The sequence below is a fragment of the Brachyistius frenatus genome, unplaced genomic scaffold (genome assembly GCF_029030835.1).
Source record: "Brachyistius frenatus isolate BFR_SWC_R1_liver_20210118 unplaced genomic scaffold, ASM2903083v1 Contig_5, whole genome shotgun sequence".
Lineage (NCBI taxonomy): Eukaryota > Metazoa > Chordata > Actinopteri > Embiotocidae > Brachyistius > Brachyistius frenatus.
Window position 1 is genome coordinate 7,405,433 of NW_027210604.1, and position 25,824 is coordinate 7,431,256.

The 25,824-nt window shown below is 41.1% G+C and overlaps 1 protein-coding gene across 3 annotated transcripts in view; it reads right to left on the minus strand.

Moving 5' to 3' along the window:
- Positions 1-622: 622 nt before the first annotated feature.
- LOC138633651 (replication protein A 70 kDa DNA-binding subunit-like) overlaps positions 623-25,824 on the minus strand; it is a 37,557-nt gene continuing 12,355 nt past the window's right edge. For all 3 annotated transcript variants that reach the window (XM_069720035.1, XM_069720026.1, XM_069720018.1), the window contains exons 11-17: positions 22,282-22,418; positions 21,484-21,632; positions 19,226-19,355; positions 11,705-11,881; positions 11,453-11,560; positions 10,256-10,342; positions 623-2,017 (exon numbers count right to left, since the gene is read on the minus strand). In XM_069720035.1, coding sequence (XP_069576136.1) covers positions 1,916-2,017; positions 10,256-10,342; positions 11,453-11,560; positions 11,705-11,881; positions 19,226-19,355; positions 21,484-21,632; positions 22,282-22,418 — 890 coding nt within the window. In that variant the 3' untranslated portion in view covers positions 623-1,915. The remainder of the gene's footprint in view (positions 2,018-10,255; positions 10,343-11,452; positions 11,561-11,704; positions 11,882-19,225; positions 19,356-21,483; positions 21,633-22,281; positions 22,419-25,824) is intronic.

The window sequence follows — 25,824 nt, forward strand, 5'->3', positions numbered from 1 at the left end:
GCAAGTGTTTAAGTTGGAAATGACTTTCTGATCTTATGGCCTCCTTTTTGGATTTGCTGAGCAGAATAGAGAGTTACACTCACAGCACCTACTTACTGCAGCAAATTACAAAAAAAAAAAAAAAAGTCCCGATTTGATTTCTGACCAAAGAGGTTTTGGAGTAAAGTGAACCTTAAAGCTAGTGTCTTCACATGTAAGTGGTTTGAATTGCGTGGGACTATTGGCTCATCAAGTGGCACGTGTCAAAAGCAACCTCTAATCATTCACTTAATTCCTTTCACACTTTGGCTTTAAAATGCTTTCAATATCGGTAAATGTTAGGCCATTACATTTAATGCATTAATTTTGTTGTGTTTAAAAGGTGATAATTAAAGGGGAAAAAAAAAAAACAGGCAGACAGAGATAATGGAAGAAGGTGAGGGAAAGGTGATACAGGGATAAAAAGATAAGCGTGTGCATGTTTAATCTCTAAAAACCTCCACGCACAGAACGGCAGGCAGCAGGCAAGAGATGGTACTGATGGTGCTCAGAGTGCGGGGAGCAGGCAGCTTGCTGCCAACATAAATCAGTGTCATGCCCTTGAGCCACACCTTAGTGGAGGCATCCCATTGAAGCAGTGTGACATGTCTTATTTACCGGTGAAACATGGTGAAAGCATGATTTTTTTTTTTTAAACACGGGGTTCAACAAGACTATTTAAGACCATACAAAATGCGACTTGGTACATTTTTCATGGTCGTACAAGTCAAAACATGAAAGTACAACAAAGAAAACACACATCCTTATGACTATATCGGATTGTTCCGAGTACGTTACAGCAGTGTATTGCAATAATTCCTCGTGATGTATTCATTCAAATATATACGGCCCGCATCAGGATTCAGAAAATGTCTGCATGGACCAATGAAACATAATGTACCCATTTATGTTTTGCAAAAAAAAAGTCAAAAACTGTCCTTCACAACTCCATGCAGTAATAAATGTTTGCTACAGGTCTGATGGAGGTGAAGGAAACGGCACATAAAGAACTGCCTTGTGTGCACACAATTCTGCACATCCTCCCACGGGTCTTATGGTTAAAAAAAAAAAAGAAGTCTTAGGTGAAAATCAAGTGTATAGATAAATAAACTCTGCGGAGTGTTGGAACCAACATCTGAGGAAAGAAAGTAGTAAAGAAATGTAATCACTTTTCCTGTGAGTAGCATGTGTTGAGTATCTGATATCAGTTTTCAAATAACGATCTTAAAACTGTTTATCGGTGAAAACTGTCTCCCATTGGTCTTCAGTTGAATGCAAAAAATGTTTCTCAACCTGCTGATGCCTCATTAAAACAACAGCAATAAAGACCGAGACACCGCTTTTATCTTAATGTCCTTTTAATCGCTTCTTTTGTTGTTTGACTTTTTTTTTTTTGACAACTTAGAGAGCAAACTAAGCAAATCAATAAAGTATTATTTAGAGAAGCAGACACCGAGTACAGTTTAAACTTGTGCATTTCCCATACGCTTCTGCCACGCCCTCATTTAGAAATAAATGAAAACGAATCTACATCTCACCCAACTAACACTGAGCATCATCAACACACACTTAAAACCAAAGACATGAATCACTTCCATAAAGAAAATCTTCATGTGTGCATGATAAACGAGACATGAAAACGCGAGCAGGTCTAAAAACAGTTGTGTGAATCAACAGTCTAAAATGTCAAAATGTTAAAAATTAAAGCTGAAAGTCGTTCCTATCATGCGTCTAGTGTTTCACAGCTGGCCTACTGGTCTTTTGTTTGGCTGCCATTTAAGCAGCTGAATCACTGGACGCCCTTCTGCTGCCTCTGTCAGATATGCCGTTATCTCAGGTGGGAAAAGTCGGACACAAGTTAATTATCAAGCAGCCATTTGGACGCCTGGGACAATGTTCAGCTTGCCCATCTGTGGATGTTCCTGAGGAGTCTCCTGCTGTATTCCCTGTGGTCGACCGGTTGGATTTCCATTACAGTTACCTTCACTCGACTCTCGTCCTGAGGAGGGAAGGAAAACAAATCTGGAGTTAAGTGCAGAAACATCTGGCACAGAGACATCTCTAAACAGAGGTGGGTTTACAAACCTGTGTGATGTCTGTCCTTTGATAGCGGAAGCTGCTTTTGGTGGAGTACTGAACTACCTGTCTGCTATTGGCCACCGTTTGGTGACAGCTGACATGACTTTCTGTAGATCAGTAGTCCCAAAATCTTTGGGACACCTTCATAGGTGAGAGCAAAACCAAGGCAAGTCCTAGTTTTGTTTTGTCACCTATAGCAACAACCATCTCCCCAAATCAGTGGAAAAAAAAAAAAAAATCAGTAAACCGAGTAGATGTCACTGCTCAGTTTAATTTCATCTCTTAAGGTGACCATGAGCCTTCATATCATTGGCTCAAGAAGGGCAGCATGTTTAATATGTTGGTTTTGTTTTGAATAGTTCGTTCCTTTTGTTTAAGATAAATGAAGTTGATGGACGTGTGAAATGTTATTAGAAACATAATATGTTAACAATGGAATGGAGAGATCTTGGAAGCACCCGTTGCTCGTCATAAAACACATTCTGGGAACCACAACAGGTTCCTCTGCAGGTAAAGATGATGAATTTAAGAATTTCTCATCAAACAGTGAAAAGCCAACTACAGGAGCGATAAGACCAGGACACCACATGATCAGAGCTTTCAGCAAAACTTGATGGATTTCAGCATTATAAATATAGACATGTGATTACCCAAACCAAACAGACGGAATATGATTTGGAAGTAACCCATGTTCGGTCTAAGATGGTTTCAAACTCTTCAACTGTAAACCTCTATGATAAAATATAATTTGTAGCGGAAACATAACATCAAAGGTGAGATGTAGTAAAGAAATATATATAAAAAAAAAAAAAAATAAAAAAAAGCAGAAATGATGTCTTGTGTTTTTCTCTTTAATACACCAGTCGTAAAAATAATTTCTAATTTGACTTATTACACACTATTCTGGGATTTTTAAGGATGCAAAGTATAATACCACAAAGAAATTCTCGCACAATTCAGTGCCATTTAGTCTCAACAATTTGTATTAACAACCACCATCAGCAACATATTTCACATAACATAGTATCAAATAATGGAGAGGTTTTCTCACGAAGACATAAAGCCAGAAACTAATTTCCATTATAATCGCAGTCACTCTCAGGGAGGATTAAACCTGAGACAATTAATTAATCAATTAGCCATTCAGCCAGCATAACCTGCATCAAGGATTTTACGTTAGCCCATTATCATATGTGATTCCACACCTCTATTAGTATTTTCAATTTGCATCTACCTGAGGACTGCGGGCAAATTAAACAGTACGGGGGGGCCTTCAGGAGGGAGGTTCCACTAGACAAAAGGTGACAACTTATTTAAAAATAATGGCCCTCCAAATGACGGGGGTACAGTGAGAAAGAGGGCTTGTTTATTTAATGTGTGTCGCCTCATATTCTGATCACATCTGGAGAAACAATTACTACAGTTGCCGAACAGTCACCCTTCCTGAGCCTTCATCCCTGTAGAAGTAAACAACAACTTCTGGATGCCAGCACACTGAAAAAACACGGAGAGGCTCACCTCCGCACAGATACAGCCGGCGACGAGCCAACACGCACCTCTGACTGCTGTCACGGCCTCAAAGAGAATTAATGAGATGCTGTACTGTACCGGACAGGAAAGCTACATTAAAATGAGGATCCCTGTGGAGAAATTTTGGATCATGAAACTGTAAATAATACTTCACAGCAATGGGTGAGAATTATATCAAATTTACAAATGTGCCTTTAGGCTCATAGCAAAGGCAGTGGGTGCAGATGCTGCAAAAGAACTGGCGTTCACGTTTTCCAGAGGATGAACCCTAATGCCCACTGATCATAAAGGTTTAACAGTTCAATGCTGTGAGTCCACATGCCGAAGTGTCCCTGGGCAAGACAGTGAACAACAAGTTTTTCCTGATGGCAAGTGTGCACCTTGTATGGCATTGATGTTTGAAATGGGAGGCAAATGGTAAAGTGCTTTGAGGCTGCTTCAGTAAAAAAAAGGTGCTCTAAAAGTGCAGAGCATTAACCTTCGGTGGTTCCTTTTCGATTTTATTTTCACTTATTCAGGAAAAAAAATAAAAAATCTGCTGGATAGACTGCCTCAAAGTTTTGTACAAATATTCATGATTATGTGTCCCGATGATTTTGGTGACACCTTAACATGAAATTGACTTCCGTGGTTTTGCATGAAACATCTCGACAACTGCTGTACACCTATGACAACACAGCAGTCCTATTCACCTTATATGTACTTTTATAATTAAGTTGAATTAACTTCCCTGTCGCAATACTGCAGGGCTACTGCATTTGTTAAGTGTCTTTGTTAATTGTTCATCCGCCCCATCATAAGCCAGACAAACATTTAAGAAAGATGCATACGGGTAATGTGAATTACCCCTTGAGACTTTTGAATGGCTGGATTGGGATATTTCTATTGCGTCATCTACACAGGAAGTGAAGTTCGGCCATAGAAGAATACGAATATGCTCAAACACTGAGATGGAGAAAAGACTTGAAGGTGATGCTGCCATGGCCTGCTAAGAGTGTGATTTGTTAATGATGTAAAATGACTGTGCTAAGCGTGTACTTGGCTTTCAACGGCCTGTCTGTTAACAGAAGGGGGGAAAAAAAAGCAAGTCCCATTTGACACTAATGCATTCAATGAGACAAAATCAATTAATTTACTTCAGACAGATGCACTTACACTCACACATGAGCACAGATACAGACATGCGGGGATTTGTTGGTATCCTTAACAGCTCATTGAAAAATGCTTTAATTCCTTCTGAAAAGGGATGGAATTAAAAGCAGTTGTCTCGTGTGTAGCTGCAGCTTTTAGTATGTCAAGTGTGGAAAAAAGATAAATTATTGCTTCTTTCCACAAAGATAATTTGAAATGGCCTAGACAGATTTGTTGTTACCCCCAGAAAAGAAATTACACAAATAATCAGGTAATTGGGATATTTGTAACATATTTCTTTCACTGGTATCAAACAATTTTTCAGTCTTGTAATCAGTCGTTCAGCCTATTCAAACTGAAAAGTGGTCACTCTGCAGTTTGGTATCATCGTGTGCACCGGACTGAACATGGACCAGAGAAAGTGGAAAGTTGTCTGAATCGATTTGAAAGGACATTATAGACAAGCACGTCAAAGGTGAATGCTGTAAGACCATCTCCACGCAGCTTGTGTGACCACTGTTGCAATTATTATCAACAAAATGTATGGACTTTAGTTAAACTGCCTGGACGCGGCCGCAAGAGGAAAATCAACCTCAGACTGGACAGAAGAATGCTGGTAACCGTAGGCAAAGAACCAACGAAAACTTTCAAGAAAATAAAAGCTGAATTCAAAGATCTAAGTGTCATCGTATCTGATCCCAGCACGAGTTTTTTTTTTTTTTTTTTTTTAGCGCAATGCGCTCCGTGGAAGATGACCCAGTAGGTCTCCACTGTTGAAAGAAAAACTGTACAAAACGGAGCCGCAATGCTTTTGAGAGAACGTCCTTTGGACAGATGAGACAAAACATCAACTCCGTGTTCACAGACAAGAAAACAATGAAGCTCTCCAAACAAAACAAAAAGAACAGCGTACCTGCTGTGAAACATGGAGGAGATCCAGTTCCGATTGAAATCTTAAGAATTTCAAGGTTTTCTGCAGCGAAACGTGCTTCGTCACAAAACGCCGTCTCAGTCACAGGTCAAGATATTTATTAAAAATGGAATAAACAATTATGGATGCCGATTACTTCGGTCAGTTACAAGTTATTTCAGTGAAAATTTTGGAATTTGTATACGAGCACACATTTGAGTCCTCCTGCAGACCACAGGTGCACTAACACATCTGCTTATAACTCGTCATGCATAACTAATACAGCATCACAGATATATAAAACTCGGGTAGGCAGTTTTCTGAATTAAAAAAAAAAAGAGAACACAGACCGCAGAATAGGGCCCTGGGACTTATAACCATCGGCCCCCGGATTTAAAACGAACAGCCAGGCTGTAACAGATTCAAAGGCTGAGCAAGACTCGGAATCAATTATTGCATCCAGCGGTTAGAAATCAGAAACAATTTCCTTTGCATTGTCTGTTTAACAAATGCAAATTAGATGTGGAAACGGCACTAATCTGTGCTCAGTAAATCCAATTCGCCATCATCTCAATTCAGTTACCGCCACCTGTAGGAGAGGGAGAAGGCTCTCTACCACACCGGGGAGTGCATCACAAGTTCCTGATTCGCTGTAAATGCTGCTTCCACTGTGCAGCTCCACCTTAAATGAAACGTGACAAGACCGGATTTTTATTCCAAATCAATATTTACATATTTGTTCATTTTGTACAGTTCTTCTGTTTCCTACCGCTTTAAACTGGGTTTTGTGTATTTGTACCATGAGTTTTCCCTTCGGTCCCCTCTGCATACAGGTATAGAGTAGAACAAAAAATGAACCCCTTCAGAGGAGGAAGAGTGACTGACCACTGAGAACACCAACGCTTGCGCGGTTCAATATTTATAGTTGGTGGCAGAAAAAAACAACTTTGAGGGATCTTGAGTGCATTGTGCTTTTTATGTCTGGAATCTAGTAGTTTGTCATCTGTTCTGTCCCAAAATAAAAAAACAACGTCAGTTCATGTGCAAGAAAAGTTCAAACAGAAACTTTAAAATATGAACCTCAGCATGGTTCTTCTCTGTTTGTCCTTGTTATGAAAAATGACAAAGCGCGAATTTTGTAACTTCATTAATCTTGTTAAGCTCTGACATTTCATTAAATTGTTCTATTTTTTTTTATTAAAAATACCACGGTAGATGACTGATCTTTTTGTCTTGTGTCACACTCACAAGTCTGTGGAAAAGAACTGAGGCTGAGGTAGAAAGGAAGAACTGAACAAGTGAATCACAGAGTCTTGCTCTCTATTCTTTGAATTACAAGCTTTGAAAGAAAAACAGAAACAAACCAGTAAACTTTGACTAACACCCACTCAAAACTAATTCTGAATACAGTAAAAAGCCTCATGGAGAACACACAACTGCTCTGAGCTCATTATCTCTACTTTATGGAATACTAAAATGATCAATTTGACATTGTTCCTAATTGGCTTTAGAAAATTCTCGCACTTCCGGAAATACAAAAAGATTTACGATTATTTATGTACGTAAAAAGTACAAGTGAAACCTGCAGTTGCGATTTGTAAAGTGTACTGTGTCGGTGATACTGACATTAATGTCTACAAATATCATCTGCAACTGTTCTGCGGCTCTGTTGGCCTTTATATTGGCACAGTTTTAGCTTTGATTTGAAATGAACAGATACGATTTTTCCCACATGGGGTGTTAACAGGAAGTAACATTGATTTAATACTGTTAAAATTACTTGGAAAACTAGGATACGAAATGAAATCAATACATCTGTATTACGTTACACATATCTCAAATTCAGGCAGTCGGTGCAAAAACATACGCTTGAAATGTACACTGTGCCAGATTCGCCTGCGTAACATCTGCAGAATGGGAAGATATAACAGTTTTAACGTTATGTTAAAGACATCTATGCACTGGCATGTAGAGATATCTCCCCAGGTTAGCAAGTGAACCAACTATCCCCGTCCAGTCTACTAAACCAACACGTCAAGACAGGATAGTGACAGTACAACGGTGGCTGAAACCCTTTGCAAAACACAAATAAAACAAGTTGATGCTGAACTCGATGTTTCTTCTCGACTGGTAAGTAAACAGCTGTTGAAGCTAACGCAGGCTGTGTAGCAATAGCTGATGAAGGTTGCTAACTGTATGATGTAACTGACACTGCTAATATGTCAAGTTAGGTTTTTTTTTGTTGATGTCTGGTTCAGAAGAGTTAGAATCGCGAATAACCTAACTAGCAGTCGTCTCGCCATCTACCACACAGAGGCAATTTTAAAAACGGACTTACTGACCTTGTTTGGACAATTCAAAAGGATGTTTTCTGCGGCCGATGACAAAACAAACCGTACAGAAAAACATACTAAATAGTGTCAATATATGTTTTTGCGAAAACTGTCTTGCCCAAAAACAGAGCTAAGAAGCTATGACTTAAATAATAAGCTTAACTGACGGCCACTTTCCCACTACTGGGTCCATGAATTCAAACTTTACAATCATGAGTTATAGAAAAAAGACAACTCCTAATGAATAGCAGGGCAAAAATAGGCAAACGTCAACCAAACTGCTAAAACTCAAGAGAGACATACCGGCGGTAGATTGGACATTACAGTGACTCACCGTCGCCTCTTAACATACAAAGTGGCATTACAACACGGGACTTATATATTGCATTATACTGTGGTTATTACATTGTCAAATATTTTCTAGTTTTCATTTCTGTTTTGAGAAATTTCTATCTGGACTCTGATGACTCTCTCTTTTTTTTGTTGTGTGTGTGTGTGTGTCTCACAATTTGAGCCCAGATAGCCAGGATGAATTCCAGACAAAATTCCTGCTCCCCCGGTGAAGTATTTGTTTTGATTCACCGTGACTCTTCCTGTAACGCAGCCCTGAGGAGGATTGTATTTCAAGTTCCAACACCGGTACGGCAGTAAAATAAAAAAATAAATAAAAAAGAAGAAAAATCATCAGAAGGTTGTTTGTTCTGTCCGACACTTCTGCATTGTGCAATGTAATGGAAATTACAGCCTCCAGCATCTGCTAGTGGGGCCTCAGACATGTTCCTCCTTGATGGTAAGTAGCAGTGGTATGCTGACATTTACTGTGAACAGCCAGTCGGGCTCACTCCACTTCGAATGCGAACATCCCCCTTCATTGCAATAAACATCACTGTATGTCAAATTGGACCGCAGCTGCAGGAAATGAGCATTTCCGTGTGCCGACACTGAACGGCAGCATTTTCCCTCAACTCTGTAATTACTCACAGAAAAGGTTTCACGTAATTTTGTGGAACGGTTTATGAACCCGGCGCTGTGTTCCTGGTCGGTTTCCTTGAGGTCAGGACGCAAGGACTGTTCCGAGCTCATCCTACATCTCAATCATTCCACTCAGACTCTCAGCATGTGCCCCAAGTAGCAATTTAGACCCTGAATAATAAAGCTAATTAGGCTTAGACAGACAATAGCTAAATGCTAATTAGCGCCTAATTAAGAGAAATGACTCCACAGCTGTATTTGTTTTCTGTTACCCAAAGTGCATTGGCTATACAGTACAACAGCTCCCTTGTCACAGTCACACTAATTGAAATGATGCTGAATTCATGTTGTGTGACTGACAGTGTGCTGTCATTATGTTGCATTTGCGTTTTGTGGCTTTACAAGTTTGGGACTTGCTTGGTGGAAGATATTTAAAAAAAAAAAAAAAAAAAAAAGTGACAATGAGTGTGGCTTTATAAATTTATGGAAGGCATGCAGCTCATTAATTAAAACAACACGCTGCAATGTATGAAGCTTTAACACCGAGGGATGTTTCGCACAGAACAACTGATGCTCACTTCATCTCTACAGAATTGACTTCAGCATCCTGAACACATCTGCCTGTAACTAACTCATCATAAAGCTTGCTGCTCATTAGTAAATACTTTAATAAAGATGTTAAAACTGAAAGCTCATCATGTTGTTACTATTATACTTCATGTGTCAGTGGAAAACATGACAGAGGAAAACAAGGCAACCTGGTTCTGAGAGAAACAGAACGATGTGTGGCTGACAAGACATAATGGTGCAATTTCCAATTAAAATTTCATAATTTATAATGTAGTCACTATCCTATGAAAGAAACGGCTTGCACACGCGCACGCACCCGCGCACGCACATGCACATGCACAGTAGCCAGTACTTTTGGTTGGAGTGTGTAATTCACCCTAAATGAGACCATTCACTGTTTTTCCGACAATGCAACTTGTTTGCAACGCTGGTAAATTTGAAAGCTTATTTTTCCAGAACCATTATTGGTGTATGGGAGAAATAAAATGCCTGCTGTTGTATTTGTTCAGAACGCCGATAAGACAGCTGTTTGTGACAGACAAGCACGAGTCAAACGGAGTTGAATATTTCTACAAGATCACTGAAAAATTTTTTATTGTAGGGCCCAAGATGAGCACCATTGTGCATCATCATATTTATCTCTTTTATTCCTGGGAAACTAAATTGCTTTGCTGTGTCAAATTCTATTGTGGTCCTGTTTATAGGTACTTACGTTGTACGTCTCCAGCTTGACTCGGTTTTTAAAGATGTGAGTTGTGAAGTTAGCTTTCTGGAAGACTTCATCGAATGCAGCTTCATCCTTTGGAACACACACACACACACACACACACACACACACACACACACACACACACACACACACACACACACACACACACACACACACACACACACACACACACACACACACACACACACACACACACACACACACACACACACACACACACACACACACACACACACACACACACACACACACACACACACACACACACACACACACACACACACACACACACACACACACACACACACACACACACACACACACACACACACACACACACACACACACACACACACACACACACACACACACACACACACACACACACACACACACACACACACACACACACACACACACACACACACACACACACACACACACACACACACACACACACACACACACACACACACACACACACACACACACACACACACACACACACACACACACACACACACACACACACACACACACACACACACACACACACACACACACACACACACACACACACACACACACACACACACACACACACACACACACACACACACACACACACACACACACACACACACACACACACACACACACACACACACACACACACACACACACACACACACACACACACACACACACACACACACACACACACACACACACACACACACACACACACACACACACACACACACACACACACACACACACACACACACACACACACACACACACACACACACACACACACACACACACACACACACACACACACACACACACACACACACACACACACACACACACACACACACACACACACACACACACACACACACACACACACACACACACACACACACACACACACACACACACACACACACACACACACACACACACACACACACACACACACACACACACACACACACACACACACACACAAAGCAAGGTAAACACAAAGTCAGGGGCAAGCGGTTTACAAGAAGTCGTCTGTTACTGTTGGACCTCCAGGCAAAATTGTAAAGGCAATTTTCTTGTCAGATGTGACCGAACTAGTTTAAGGAGAGCTGTGTGTGGTCGCGTATGTGTATGTGTGTCTCTTACTGTGTCTCTGAGCTGTCCCAGCGTTTCTGCACTGTGACCCAACAGGACCTCGGCTGTCTCCTGGAAGCATGTCACCCACTGGTTATCCCCGGAGTCCGCCAAGTTGGCCTGAAAGTCAGACGGACAGATAGACAGAGATGATGAAGGAGAGGGGGGGGGGAATATTTATTTGTATGTGTGATTGCAGAGGTTACAATATTGCTCATCACCGCGTGTGTGACAGGCATTAATGATGCGGTGTGACAGACTTACAGAAAGTAGGAGTCTGTATTTGAAGTTGGGGAACTCTCGGTTACACTTCTCGCAGCGGTACTGTCCGTTCTGTTGGTCTATGACCTTTTTGTTGCAGTCTGCAGATGGACAGGCCTGATACAGACAATTCTCCCTCCGTATGTACAGCACTGTCGCCACGCAGCTGAAATAATCCGCCTGAAAAGAGACACCAAACCTTGATGAGGAAGAGATCTAATTGTGGGAAAGAGCTTCATCAACAAAACGACCAAATCACATCCAACTGCTGCAGTTTGAACATCTCAAAGACTTCATGTAATTTGCAGGTGATGCCCTCTTACGTAATGTTGTGCTGAGGAGTCATTTAAGATGCAAATGGAGTTACACACTAAAAAAAAAAAAAAAGAAATCGTTTTAAACCAACCAAACACTTTCATGTCATCACTAAAAACATTTGTACTGCGTGTTGTATATTTTATTTTTCACCCCGTTGCTCCTGCACAAAAAAAAATTGAAAGAAGCAGTTTGTTCCAATGTCATGCCAACTTCACCAGTTCCACATTTAACGCAGTACTTCTGTTCCAGAAATACTGCGTTAAATGTGGAACTGCTCTACTCCTGCATGGAGCAGGGGGGTAAAGACAATGTAGAGGTTTGATTCACAGGATACTCATCACTGGCTGTCAAAAGCATAATTAAAGTCATGTGGTAGATTGACAGAAGGCACAACAGAGAAGCAGTGTTATAGATCATCTCATTTCCCTGTTTATCTGGCAGCTTTCTCCTTTGAATGTGTTGGTGTTTGCTTGTAGCGCTGGCAGATGTTAAAACATCAATATTACTGTAGCTGTCCTTGTGACTGCCTGACAGTTCCCTCGTTTCATTAAAATTTCAGAACATACCCATCTGATTCCTTTTTTTGGAGTCTCAGATTTGAATAAAACTGTGTTACCAAGATGTTTTCGGGTGCATTTTCGATGGGGCAAAAATAAATACATGTTGTAGACGGAAAACAGCTTCTAGTTTCAGGCTGTTCGTGTGTGGTATGTACGCATGTAATCTAAATACAGCTGGGAAAATTACATATTTTGTTGATTGTTATTAAACAGTAAAGTAGTAAATACATCCACTGCAGTAGACAGACATTACAAGTGACCGTTCTTCAAATGTTAATGCAAAGTTTGGTCACCCTTTAACTTTCAAAGTTTTAGGACTTGTCGAACCTCAACAGACTCAAAATTGTCATCAGACATTGTCAGCTGATGACATTTCCAGAGCTGATCAATTTCAGGAGTCCTCAAAGCAGCTAACTGAGGATCTGAAAATGAAGTGATACCAACTAAAGATAAAACAAACCCCCAGTGATGCACTGTTCCATTGTACAAACAAGAGTCCCGTCTACTGATGGAGCCATCAGTACAAAATCTTATCAGAGACCTCATCAGAAAACTGAACATCTGACGTTTAGAGAGAAAAAAGGGAGTGCCATTTGATAAAAGTACACGATGCCAACTGTTTGGGAGAGAGGGAAGAATATATAAATAAATATTGTTCAATTATGGATGCAAATGTCATGCAATCAGTCCAAAAAGTGCAAAGAGGCTGGCTTCTACAGCAGGACAATGATTTCAACAACTGCTGCTTAATCGCTTTTGATTTGATAAATTTATAGAATAAAACATAAGAGTGCATTCATGTTTCCATTTGAAGAAATGCTCATTATTTTTAAACGTCTGTTCGCTGCACGGGGTGTATTTCTTTCTTTCACTTCAACAATCAACCAAATATGTAATTTGCTCAAATGTTTGCACGCAACTCAAACACAGCCAGATACACGAGTGCCCGCGACACTAATGCACTTGCAACAGATAACTGTGGACTTTTAAGCTCTAAAAGTCTCTTTTTGTGTCGTCTAAACTGACATATTGTATATATGGCAGCTCCTTGACGGTTTACATTACACCAATCATTTTCTGTTGAGCACATCTACTAAGAACCAGGCACATTTAAAATGCAGTTTCCTGCTAACAATAGAGATTCAGTAGGTACCATCCTTATTTAATTTTGAGGCTGGATGATAAAAAAAAAAAAAGGAAATCCTGTCCCTGCAGAAAAATTGGATCAACTCTTTCTATCTGTACTTTTCATTGCATTACCAGGATTTAAGTAAAAACGTCAAAGATCTCTGTTTCGTTCTCTTCGGCGTCACCTCTGTGACATCGGTCTACTGGCAGTCACGTTGCTTCACACGAGCTGAGGAGCAAGCCTGTTGCGTGAGCTCCACCCGCCCTCTGCTTGGTTATCTGCCGTGTGCAATTTGTGATTTTTCCCGGGAATGTCGTCACAAACAGCCAACATGTTCAGTTTGTAATCCTGCAACCGTAAGGGCTTCCATCAGTGGACAACAGGCTCAGTCATCATTGCATTACCTAATTCAACAATAGGTGGTGACGTGCAAGATATTTATTTTTATGAAAATCGAGATTATGACTTTAAATGTCATCACAATTTTCACACTTCAGATCTTAGAAATCACATATTGGAACATCAGATGGGAATAACTTCAAACATGACTGGATAACGGGCTCATTCACCTTTGTGTTACCTCATTTGGAGAAAGATAGTGATGTAACAGACTAAACTTTTCACAAGCAGCAATCCTAAAGACGATGAATGGGCCGGAACGAGATATGTCATCAAAGCATTTGTTATGTAGGAAGAAACATCTTGGGCGATGAAATAGATGCCAGGTGGCGCAGGCCGCAAGACCACAGTGAGTAATCACAATCCCACAGTACGAGAGTTTACATCACAAAAGAGTGGCACGGTACAACAACGATTTCAGAGCAACCACTGCTTTAAACTCTTTTCTTGTTTGGCCCAACAGAAAATGACCAGAAAAGGTTAGCTCTCCTATCTGCCGTTACCGCATTGGATGCATGATAGCAACTGTGAAGGCGAAGTTCATTCACTCATGACCATTAAAGGACTTCAGTTGAAGGGATATGGTAATAATTAAAATTGTACCATCTGCACAGAAAGTGTGCAGGAAAAGTTCATAACAATGGTCTGATAGAAGTTCCAGGAAACAGACAAACATGACAACATTAGAAAGACACACTCATCAGCGCTCTGGATGAATGATCTTGGATGGTAGCTTTTCCACATCCAAATGCTCTGAATATTATTCTGGTATTTTCTTGTCTAAACTTATTATTTTCAAATCATTCCCCAAATATTATGAAACTAAAGCACACGTGAGAAAAAAAAAAAAAGTAAGATGAAGAGGAGCAAAAGTGCTGCTTCTCATCCAGGCAGTTTTAAGAAAAGGCAGCTCAGGGTGAGAAGGAGAAATATTTAATAAAAATAGAAATAAAAACTCAGATCAAACTTTGGCATCAACTGTAAAACTGGTGCCAATGAGTCAGTCCAGCTGGTAGATGCACGCTGTTTACACATCTCTATTTGACTTCCAAACAATCTTGGAACACTTTAAAAAGGGAGCAGAGGGAGTTTGAGAATTCTTTGCATAATAGATGCAAGATGAGACGAATCTCTCTCTCGTCCTCCCTCTAATACAGAAATTGTGCTAATGTACACACACAGACACACGCACGCACACAGGAATACCGTGCAAGGTTGTAGGCAAAGATCCAAAACTTGCGCATTTGCAATACAGATACAATGAGCTAAACTTCTTTCTCTTATGAATTTAAATTAAAGTGTACACAGTCAAACAGAATTAAATTAAAATGTAGCGATGTTGCTGTAATTTAAACTGATATTAGCACCTTAGGCGGCAGAACTCACACTGGTAAAATCAACAGCTAAAAAGGAAAGAAATGCTAATTCTGGGGGGGAAAAGGCTATTCTCTCATCCTGTGGAGAAGCGCGGCATTCGATTTCCATAAATATAAATATAAAGAATGCACACAGCAGATGAACTAGGTCTCATTGGGAAGAGGCGCACACGTGTATGCGCATGCATGCAAGCAGACACGCTCAAGCACAAGGTGATAAATGTGATATACATGCACATGTGAGGAAGCACAGGTTTTTCTTCTACCAGGAGAACGGGCCTTAAATAAGATGTTGGAATTACAGCCAGAATTTAAAATGAACTGCTTTAAAAATGCATTGTAAACCACAACTACAAGCTCTGGCTGGGCCAGACTCATTACTAATGTTGGCCTAAATGAGTCTATCAAAGGCTCTTTCTAGGATGCTGGCCAAATTCTTACACACTGACGGAGCAATGGTGCTCCTTTGTTATACAACCCACACTTTCTGTAAAGTGTTTAGTAAGAGCACTGAATGTGAAAAGGCCATTGTGTTCTCAGCAATCCTTAGGAGAGGGTAGATGCTGCCCTGTGTCCCCACGACCTCCACGGATGCTGTCAGTCAGACTTAGAGCCCTCTGACACTTTTGTCCCGCAAGCTACCACTGACTCACAGCCTCATAATCTGTCCATCCATCCATCTACCCAGTACCCATGCCAAACAGCAAGAACCCTTCTGAAACACTTAGTAAGAAGTTGTTGTTTTTTAATTAGGAGAATTTCTCCCGTTAGCAACAGCCCTTTCCCCCTCAACACTCCACTCCCATGTTTCCGCCCCGTGTGCCTGCCTCATCACATTTTGCAGACTTGGGCAGATTGGAGCGCTGGAAGGCTGAAGAGGTGGGAAGGCGATGGGTGGGGACGGTGGTAGGAGGGTGGATGTCGCAGAAAGAAGAGAGCAGGATGCTTTTCTTCTTCTTCTTTTTTTAGATTGAGGGAGGGAGGGCTCGTTGAGGGTTCCTGATGTTGGCAGGTGCTATAGACAATCGGAGGCTAGAGGTCAGTGGGATCTGTACCATAGTGATTCCATCAAAACTGACCACTCAAAATAAATCCCAGCGCATTTCTCATCGTCTCTCCCCTTCTCCCTCTGCATTCTAGTATGTACACGGAAGCCGTGGGGCAAAGTCTTAACCTTAAGTGCCGAACAGAACCTAGAGGAGCAGCATAACTAACACCGCGCACAAACACAGTCGCAGACACAAAAATATGCAGGCAGACTCACCTAAAGATTCACACACTGAAAATAGTTTTCATTCTTATCACACCAAAACCCTGTGTCACCTCCTGGCACCTAAATGCAATTAAAATTTGTATGTGGAAGGGCAACCAAGTGAAAATCTACTTCACATAATTGACGTGACTGCACATGCCAACTTTAATGCTTGTCCCAAAACCCCAACACACACACACACACACACAAACATGTTGCTACATTAATTAGAAATGGCTTGTCCCCTTACATACACACACACAGATACACAAACAGTCAGTCATGCACATGCATGGAGGCAAACAGGTAGAACGTCAAATTAGATTCCTTCAACGTACCAACTAATGATTTGGATTCCATTATTATAACCAAAGCTGCAGCCTCAGAGTGTGTGATGGACAACCTTCTTAAAGCCTTGCAATTACAGAAACAGTTGGGGGGTACACAGGGCAGAGAGAGAAGAAGCGAGACGAGAGGAAAAGACAAAGAGAATAAGAGAAAGGGAAAAAAGAGCCACAATCTTCACTCCTTTTTTTTTTTTTTTTCCATTTTCACAGCCTTACTCCCTCCCTTTCCTCAACACCGGTTTGTAAGTGACATGAAGTTTAAGTGGCTCTGCCTGACTTTTCTACTCGTCTCTCACTCTCCCACATTTTCCGTCTGCACCACTTCCCTTCTGGTAATGTTATGCCTTATAGGCATCCTCCACCTCCAACACATAATTAGAAATCTTTATTAGAAACGACATTGATCTTGAAGCTACTCGTAAGTTGCTTCCAATTAAACGGGATGAAGGAGGGAGAGGAGGCTGATATAAACCTAATTAATTAGATAACGAGTTTTAGGAGTGGCATATACCACTTAAATGCACTCCACTTTTAGTTGAAAGCATGATAATTCTGTGCAATGACACTTCTTAAAATGGCACGCAGTTTAGTTCGAGAGTTCTTATGTGCTCCTCCAATGGCGTCCGGCACTGCTGCTAATATGTGAGCGTCACTATCTCCCTCCCACAGCTAAAACAAGAGAAGCATGACTCTAATCCATGAAGTCATAGCAAGGCACAGCTGCTCTGTTTACAGTGAATTGAAGGCTGACTGTGGATTTGTGTTCGTCTAAATGCTAACATTCAAAGGAGAATGAGCAGCAGTTAAAAATGACAAAATCCATGTCTGCTTACAGGAAATCTTCTTTGATAGTTGTTACTGAGACGCTGTGTGACAAACACATTATGACCCTGTGACGTTTAGTGACGGGGGTGTTTTTGGCATGCCTGTTGTCAATTCAGTTCAATTCAAATGGTTTTTAGTGGCATGACCATATTCAGATAGAGAATTGCTCAAGCCTTGTATGAATTCTAACATGAATTTACAAGACATCCAGAACCTTTTAAAAAAATAAAAAAAAACAGACAGGAAAACCATGAAAAAATAAAAACAGAACTTTCTGTTTGTACAATATAAAAAGTATGTTATTCAGGAACCTGAGCAGTGTGTTTGAAAGCTCACTTCAAAAGTAGCAGATTTAAGCCTGTTGACACTCCCGGCATAAAGAGGTGGGTAAGTTGTGTTCAGCTGTATGTATAACTCACAAAGCATTGGCCATAATGATAGGGTATTAAGAGCAAGCAAGTGAAGGAAGTCAAGACAATGCAAGAGTTGCACTCTTCATTGAAATTCAATCAACATGATGGATCTGTTTCTGTGTGACTGCAAACTTTGGTGCAGAACAGTGACGCTCTACCTCCTTGATTCCCTGCGACTGACACCAAAACCCGATGTTAACCGTGCCAGTCTTACAACGCTGAAAAGATTTTCTGCTAGAAAATGCCGCTGTACTGTCGCCATGCTGTTACATCATCTGCAAAGGGTTTCCTTCACTCCTCTTCAAACAGTAGTCAGCTGCCCGAGCGAGAGGATTTTCTGACGCACATTTCAACCTGCTTCAAACCAATGTTTTCACAAAGAACTGACTCAGAGATTCAACTAAAACTGACACACAAATGACAAGATTTACTTTTTGCTATCTCTCGTGATTTAGTTTTTCCTTCCGATCTGCTGTAGATTCCCAGTTGTGTGACTCAAAACACAGTAAATAAACCAATCTGCAACTAAAAAAAAAAAATCTAAACTTGACTTACACAGTGTTATAGCAACATTTCAAATTAAATAATCAGTATCAGAGTTGCTTGTCGTTAACATAATGCTTCCTACATTCAGCCCTTTACAGTAGACTGCACTGGATCAAGTGATAAATCAATTTACAACCAAAGCCAATTAAACAGAAACATTTAAAGGACCACTTAACCCCAATTATTGTCCAGTAATGGTCTCTAGCCATGGCAATAACTGTAGTTTCATCTGTCTTTATCTTTAGATTTCTGTCTCTGATATTTATTGGAATTTGGGTGAACAAACCCTTTAAAAAGACACTTTTCTTTCGTTCTTTTAGAGTAATGCCCTCCTATGTGCATGAATGTGTGCACTGCACCTTCTCTCCTTGTCCCATGGCTTCATTCTTAATGTCGCTCAGCATTTTCCAGTTCATCTGTGATCCGCCGCCTGTTGCCCTGGTCTCTGTCAGCGATTGGCTGTTGACTGCGTAGCCTTCCCGGTCATACCTGTAATGTGGACATTAAGGCGCACGGCATGCACGCACAAATAAATGTATGCGCAATCATGCTTGTACTCTGACACAAACACACAGTACACATGTCAAATTGAATGTAGATTATCAAGGAAGTAGGAAAAAGAAAAGGAGGGTTTGATGAGTCAAATGAAAAATACAGTGTGGTTGAGAACGAACTAATGATCCCAGGATACTGAGGTGATTAGACTGAACTAGATGCACATTAGTCACGTAGTGGATCTATCAATCCCTTTGTGAAAGGATATTGTGGAAGGAAAGTGTGTGTGTGTGTGTGTGTGTGTGTGTGTGTGTGTGTGTGTGTGTGTGTGTGTGTGTGTGTGTGTGTGTGTGTGTGTGTGTGTGTGTGTGTGTGTGTGTGTGTGTGTGTGTGTGTGTGTGTGTGTTTGTTTACATGTTTGAATGCGTGTTACATTAACACACTTAGCTTTTCCCTGGAAAGGCGATACCATCGAATTACTTACTACACTGGATCAATTATTTTCTACAGAAAGCATCTTCAGTCATGACTGAATTGCTCCCTTAATCCCTTAACTGATTTAAAACTGAGGCATCTGTATCTAGCAGTACATTTGAGCTGACATATGGACAGATGCACTCATGGATCAATCAGCGTTTAACATTTATAAACATCACAGCTCATATATATTAGTTCACTGAGCAAAAAGAGAAACAAAAAAACTTGTCTATCTCTCATCTCATTGTCTATCCACTCCATTTATTCATTTATGTACCTTTTTAATATTCTCTCTAAAATCTTTTGCATCAGCGCGGCTCCTGCTCTGTATTCAAGCTGAGGGGAGCAATCTAATCAAGGCATCATCCAAATTCATCAGTTTTCCTTGAATTATGCAAGCAAGCATGGTCCAAACAATCCCACATAGCACCTCATCGCCACAGGGACTCGAGTCAGACAGAAACTCTTTTGTCTTTGCAAAGTGCAGATCTAAATGTTAAAAAGAGGTGAAAAAGCGTCTGTCTGCTCCTTAAATAACTTCATTGTCATTCATTCGCCACTGTCAGCATGTAAACTGGAGAGAGGACCAAACAGCAGCAGAGATCAGGGGGATTAGAGGAGCATGGAAGGAGTGATGAAAGGAGGCAGGGCACCGTTTCTTAGTTATTTAGTCTTTTGAATACCAGGATGAAATGCTGTATTGACCAGAGACTAAGAAGACCAAGACTAAAGCTGGAGAAATGGAGCCTCAACCTCCTCTTTCTCCAACACATACAAGTTGCTGCTGTAACTAATACAACGCACAAAAACGGCCATACTTATGGTTCATAGTTGAATTACCAAAATTTATAAATTTACTGTACTCACACTTTGAAGCTGTGCGTTTGCAGTTTGATGTAATTTAACGCCGAAGAATAGCTTTCAAGCGCAACACACAGGCAATCATATGCACACTGAAGCATTGTTGTGTACACACATAGGGGTGGGGTGTGTGTGTGGGGGGAGGGGGGGAACAACAGAAAAACCCATTTATATTTCAGCGGTGGCCAGACTCGGGAACAGCCTTAATGAGAGAATGAGTCATAATTCAAAATCCCTCCACAGGAGCTGCTAATAGGAATCCAGTTTGATGCGGTTTAACGTGTCACCATGTTTCTAGCACGTACAGTAGCAGTTCAGAGCTGGAATCCAGAAATATCTGTGTGCTGCTTCTCTGTTCCTCCCTCCATCCAGTACTGTCTACATCCTGTCTGGAGTCCCACTGGGACTGAGGGGGCACATGCCACCAGTCTCCTGACATGTGCTCATCGGAGCTTCATCAGTGTGTGTGTGTGTGTGTGTGTGTGTGTGTGTGTGTGTGTGTGTGTGTGTGTGTGTGTGTGTGTGTGTGTGTGTGTGTGTGTGCGCGCGCACTGTTGCATTTATCATAGTTTATTTCATGTACACAAGCAATAAGAGTGACAACAATCTGTATTAGTACAGAGTGATTTATCTGTGGGTTTACACATGCTGTGTTGTGTGTGCTGTGTTTGTGATGAAGTGCCAGCATGACCACAACATGTGGACAATTCTGAATGTGATTATCGATGTTTGTGTGCATGTGCGTGTGTGTGTGTGTGTGTGTGTGTGATTGTTGATGACTCACCAGGCCCTCAGTCTAAAGGCCTCCGGTATGTCTGGGTTGACCATGACTGTTGAGCTGAACAAAGCAGAGAGAGATCTGCCCCCAAAATCAGACAAGCGAGCGCCTTTGATGGCAACCACAGGCTGCCCGGAGCCGTCAAACTTCTCCGCCTGGAGACGGAGAAAAAAAAAAAATAGCGTCAAAGGCAATAACAGAGGAGAGAGAATATGAGACGGCAAAAGCAGTTGTGTTTTTGTCTCTTACATGTTTAGTCTGTGAGTGCAGCTTGGAGACAGCAGAAAGTAATATGTGGTATCGTCTGCTCTTATAATTGGACAACCTACAAGTTAATTTGAAAGTCATTTCTGGATTTGGGCAAAGAGGAGGGATTAGCTCTTGCAGATCGAATGGGCTTAGAGAAGAATAGTGCCATTCCATGCACATTCGAGAGTTATTTAGCCTTCTGTCTCAAATCAGAGACTCCGGTCCAAAACAGTCCTGAAGGTCACAGGAATGATTTGACTGATCCAAATTTTGCAGCCCAGAAAACCCAATCAAAGTGTTCTGAACGCAAGAGCACCCTCAGAGATGTGATACGTGTGCTTGCACATGTGCGTTGACACGGATGCATACGCGCATACACGCATGGGCACCTTCATAAACACACTATTAATTACAGTCTGCTCACCATGTTTTTGTGAGAAACCACACATCCACCCTTGGATAGGGGGGGAGGGAGAGAGAGAGAGAGAGAGAGAGAGAGAGAGAGAGAGAGAGAGAGAGAGAGAGAGAGAGAGAGAGAGAGATTATAGTTATTACCGCCTCTGCCCACAGTGTGACTGTGACCTCTTTGCCACTCGTGTCCATTAGGTGGAGGGCCCTCTTGGAGACTTCTCTGCTGGTCTTAGTGACGATACGGGTGACATCCTCTGCACTCTTACACACTCCAATCACATCTACAGGTAGAGAAAATCCATTCACGTCTCCATCCAAAGATGTCTCATGAACACAGGTAGACAAACATGCTCACAGTGTGGTAGGAAAAAGGGTGTTTTGTGAAGAACCTTTTGAAATGTCTCCACACGGTGAAGAGTGTAAAAACGCCTCGTGCATATAATCTACATAATGCGAAGTGTTACCACATCATGAGCAGTGACGATCCAACACAGCAGTGAGCTGACACCCCTCTGATATTGCCAAGTCAGAGCAGACTAACATGAGTGTCATAACAGCTGGCTAACACCCAGGCCCCCCCATTCCAAATAACAACAAACACACTCATTCCTCATTCATGTTTCCTGTCATGTTTGAGGCCTTAACACTTCCTTCAGGATTACTACACTGAAGAGCAGTCACTGCTGAGCTCTAAGAAGGTGGAAAGTCTGACCTACCATGACTAATATTTAAAAAAAAAAATCAAAACGTGTCAAATTAATTTACAGTGAGCTTATTGTACAGCAAATAGGAATGTCACAAAAATAACACAGATCTTAATGCTGTGATAAATTAAATCAAATAAATGCAACTTAAACAACGTAGAAAAAGAAATGGGCATCATTTGGTGGTGAGAGACTAAATAGTGTTACAACCCATTTCTAATCATGAGACGAGGGAAAAAGACAACTTTCAGCAGCTGTGAGGATCAAAGATTTATTTTTCTTTGATTACTGACTTACTGAGACAGTGACGTTTTTTTTGTTGTTGTAAACAACAAAGTTTACATTCAGAAGTTACTTGCCAAAATTGTGTGAATCCTTCTGACCTGACCAATGTGTTGAATACATTGTCTTATTCCTATATACACTCACAAACTCAATATTGGAAATTGTGCATTGTTTACATTCATGTTTTCAGTCTTCTTCTTCGTATTTGTTCACATATTACTAAGCCTCTGCTTGTTACTACTGCGGTTTGCAATCACAAGAAATGTGTAAAACAGACAGCAGGCCTGCATTGCGTTGTGCGTCTTCTTGTCCAGAGGAAAGGGGAACAAAGCCCCATGGTGTTACTAGTAATGGTCGGGATCTCCACACGCCTGTGTTGGTTCATTTTCTGTCAGTCATGTCATGGTGTCAGAACTGGTGCCCCTGCATTAAACAAACTGACTGGACTGAATTATAACAGTGATTTTGCAAATCAGTCATTCTCTGAACTCCACCGCTCTGTCTGCTTGCTGTGCTAACCTTTTTCTAAAGTCTCCCCTTCCTCACTTGCTCTCTGTCAATGCTCTCTCAGCCCTCCTTAATTCCATTATGATTGAGACGATGTCATCCACCTCTGAACTCCATTATCACCACAGGAACAGACTGACAGTTCTCATTACCATGTTATAATCCCCCTATTTAACAAAGGAGAAGAGTGAGCGGGAGCGAGTCAACAGATGACTCACAGGACATGTCGCACTGCCCCTCTGTGATCAACGCAAAGACACTCCTCCAGCTAAACCGCTCAGTGCACCTCTAAACTGTATAATGTGCTGCTGTGCTGGTTCACAATGATGTAGTAATGCAATATTACTGCTCAGAATGTAAACCCGCACGGATCTTCAATCTTGAATTTTCAGGAATCAAAAACAGGGGAGGGGTCAAAAAGGTGAGAACATTGTGTTGCTTGAGAAAACCTGCAGAGGTACGAGGGGCAATCAAGAAGTTCTTAGACTGCTCCTGTAGCACGTGAATGGAGAGCAGCACCGTGACAATAGTACCCGTTTTACACGTGTTTTTATGACCACTGGTGGGTTCGCTTTGCATTGACCGAAGAACGTGCATCAGGTCAGGAGCACAACCAGGTGGGTTTTGTTTGCTCGGTTGTGCAACGTGAAGTCTTTCCCCACGGTCTGACCGTCAACACCCTTTTCTACTGTGATGTTCTGAAACGACCCGAGATGTGGTGCGATGGCACTTCACCAACATGACAACACACCGACTCACAGCACATTGAAAACACACAAGTTTCACGCCTGTAACAACACAGTTATCGCTCCACACCACTTCGACTCACCAGATTCGGCTCCCTGCGACTCCTTTCTGTTCCACAAATTTTCACATAAACAGCTCAGGTTTCGGGTCTATCGTGAAATCGCAGATGTACACGCACCACTGGTCACAAAAGGAAGGTGTAACTCGGGTGCTCATTTTGATCAAGCGATGAAATGCAATGAAAGCCATAGCTTCCGTCTGCTTCTTGCACGTCATGAAGAATTTAAGGTTTTTAAAAGGACACCTATGGGTTGGGTTCTGTTTAAGATCATCAATTTATTCTCTATTATAGTGCGTCCAAAGAATGACTAGCCCTGCTTGTAAGTTGTGCTTATATCTAGCATTTTCCTTAAATACTGTGCTGAGCCTGTGCAATACAGTGCTGTAATACTGAGCAATGCAAAATCACATCTCAGAGTGTAATAATAAGCATGCGACACTAGAGAGATCTGCGATAATGCATATGGTGAGAAATGCAATGTGCTTGAAGGTTTCAACCGAAAGTGGTCAGAATAATAGACTGTTACATTACATTACATTTAGCTGACGCTTTTATCCAAAGCGACTTACAATAAGTGCATTTCAACCATGAGGGTACAAAACCCAGAACAACAAGAATCAAGAAAATACAATTTCTTTATATATACTGTATATATGTTACATCCGAAAAGGATATAGTTTGAATTTCACTACATTCCAGTCGAGCTATGCTACATTGTTTTGAAAAGGTGTTCATTTTTTGGTACAAAAAGTATCCAAGATAGAAATCATGAATAACAAAAGCAATTCCCCGTCTGTGAGTGTGATGATCAGCTACAAAATTAACTGTAAGATAAAAATGTGTTGAACAAACCCTATAACTAGCAGACAGTCTACAAACAGTCTTTAAATAACTAAATCCTCATTACCACACCACTGTCTCACCTGAGCATCATCTCACCAACATTACCGAGCACTGCCAAGCGCACCCTGATGAATCACTGATTTCAAATCTACATTTGGACCATAACAATGTACTTGTTGCAGAGACAAGACTCTCCAATCATGTACAGATTGCAGACACCGCAGCTAACCGTCATAAAAACAGTGGCATGAGCGTTATCCTCTATTTATTTTTTTTAATCTCTCATCTTTACTACGTGTCTGAATTAACCTTCATTCTGATCTCGTCATATAATATATTCTTCCAAAACATCTGGCTCACAACTGACTGGCTAGTGCCTGAACATTAGATGATTTTGTTTTCTTCTTTCAACATATTTGATTGGCTGAGTTTGGGTCAGCAGTAACAGAGACAATAATTCACGTGTTCAAATATTGGTCCTACAGGTCCTTACATGACAACAACTACTGCTCAGTGTTTGTTTACTCAATGGGCTTCACG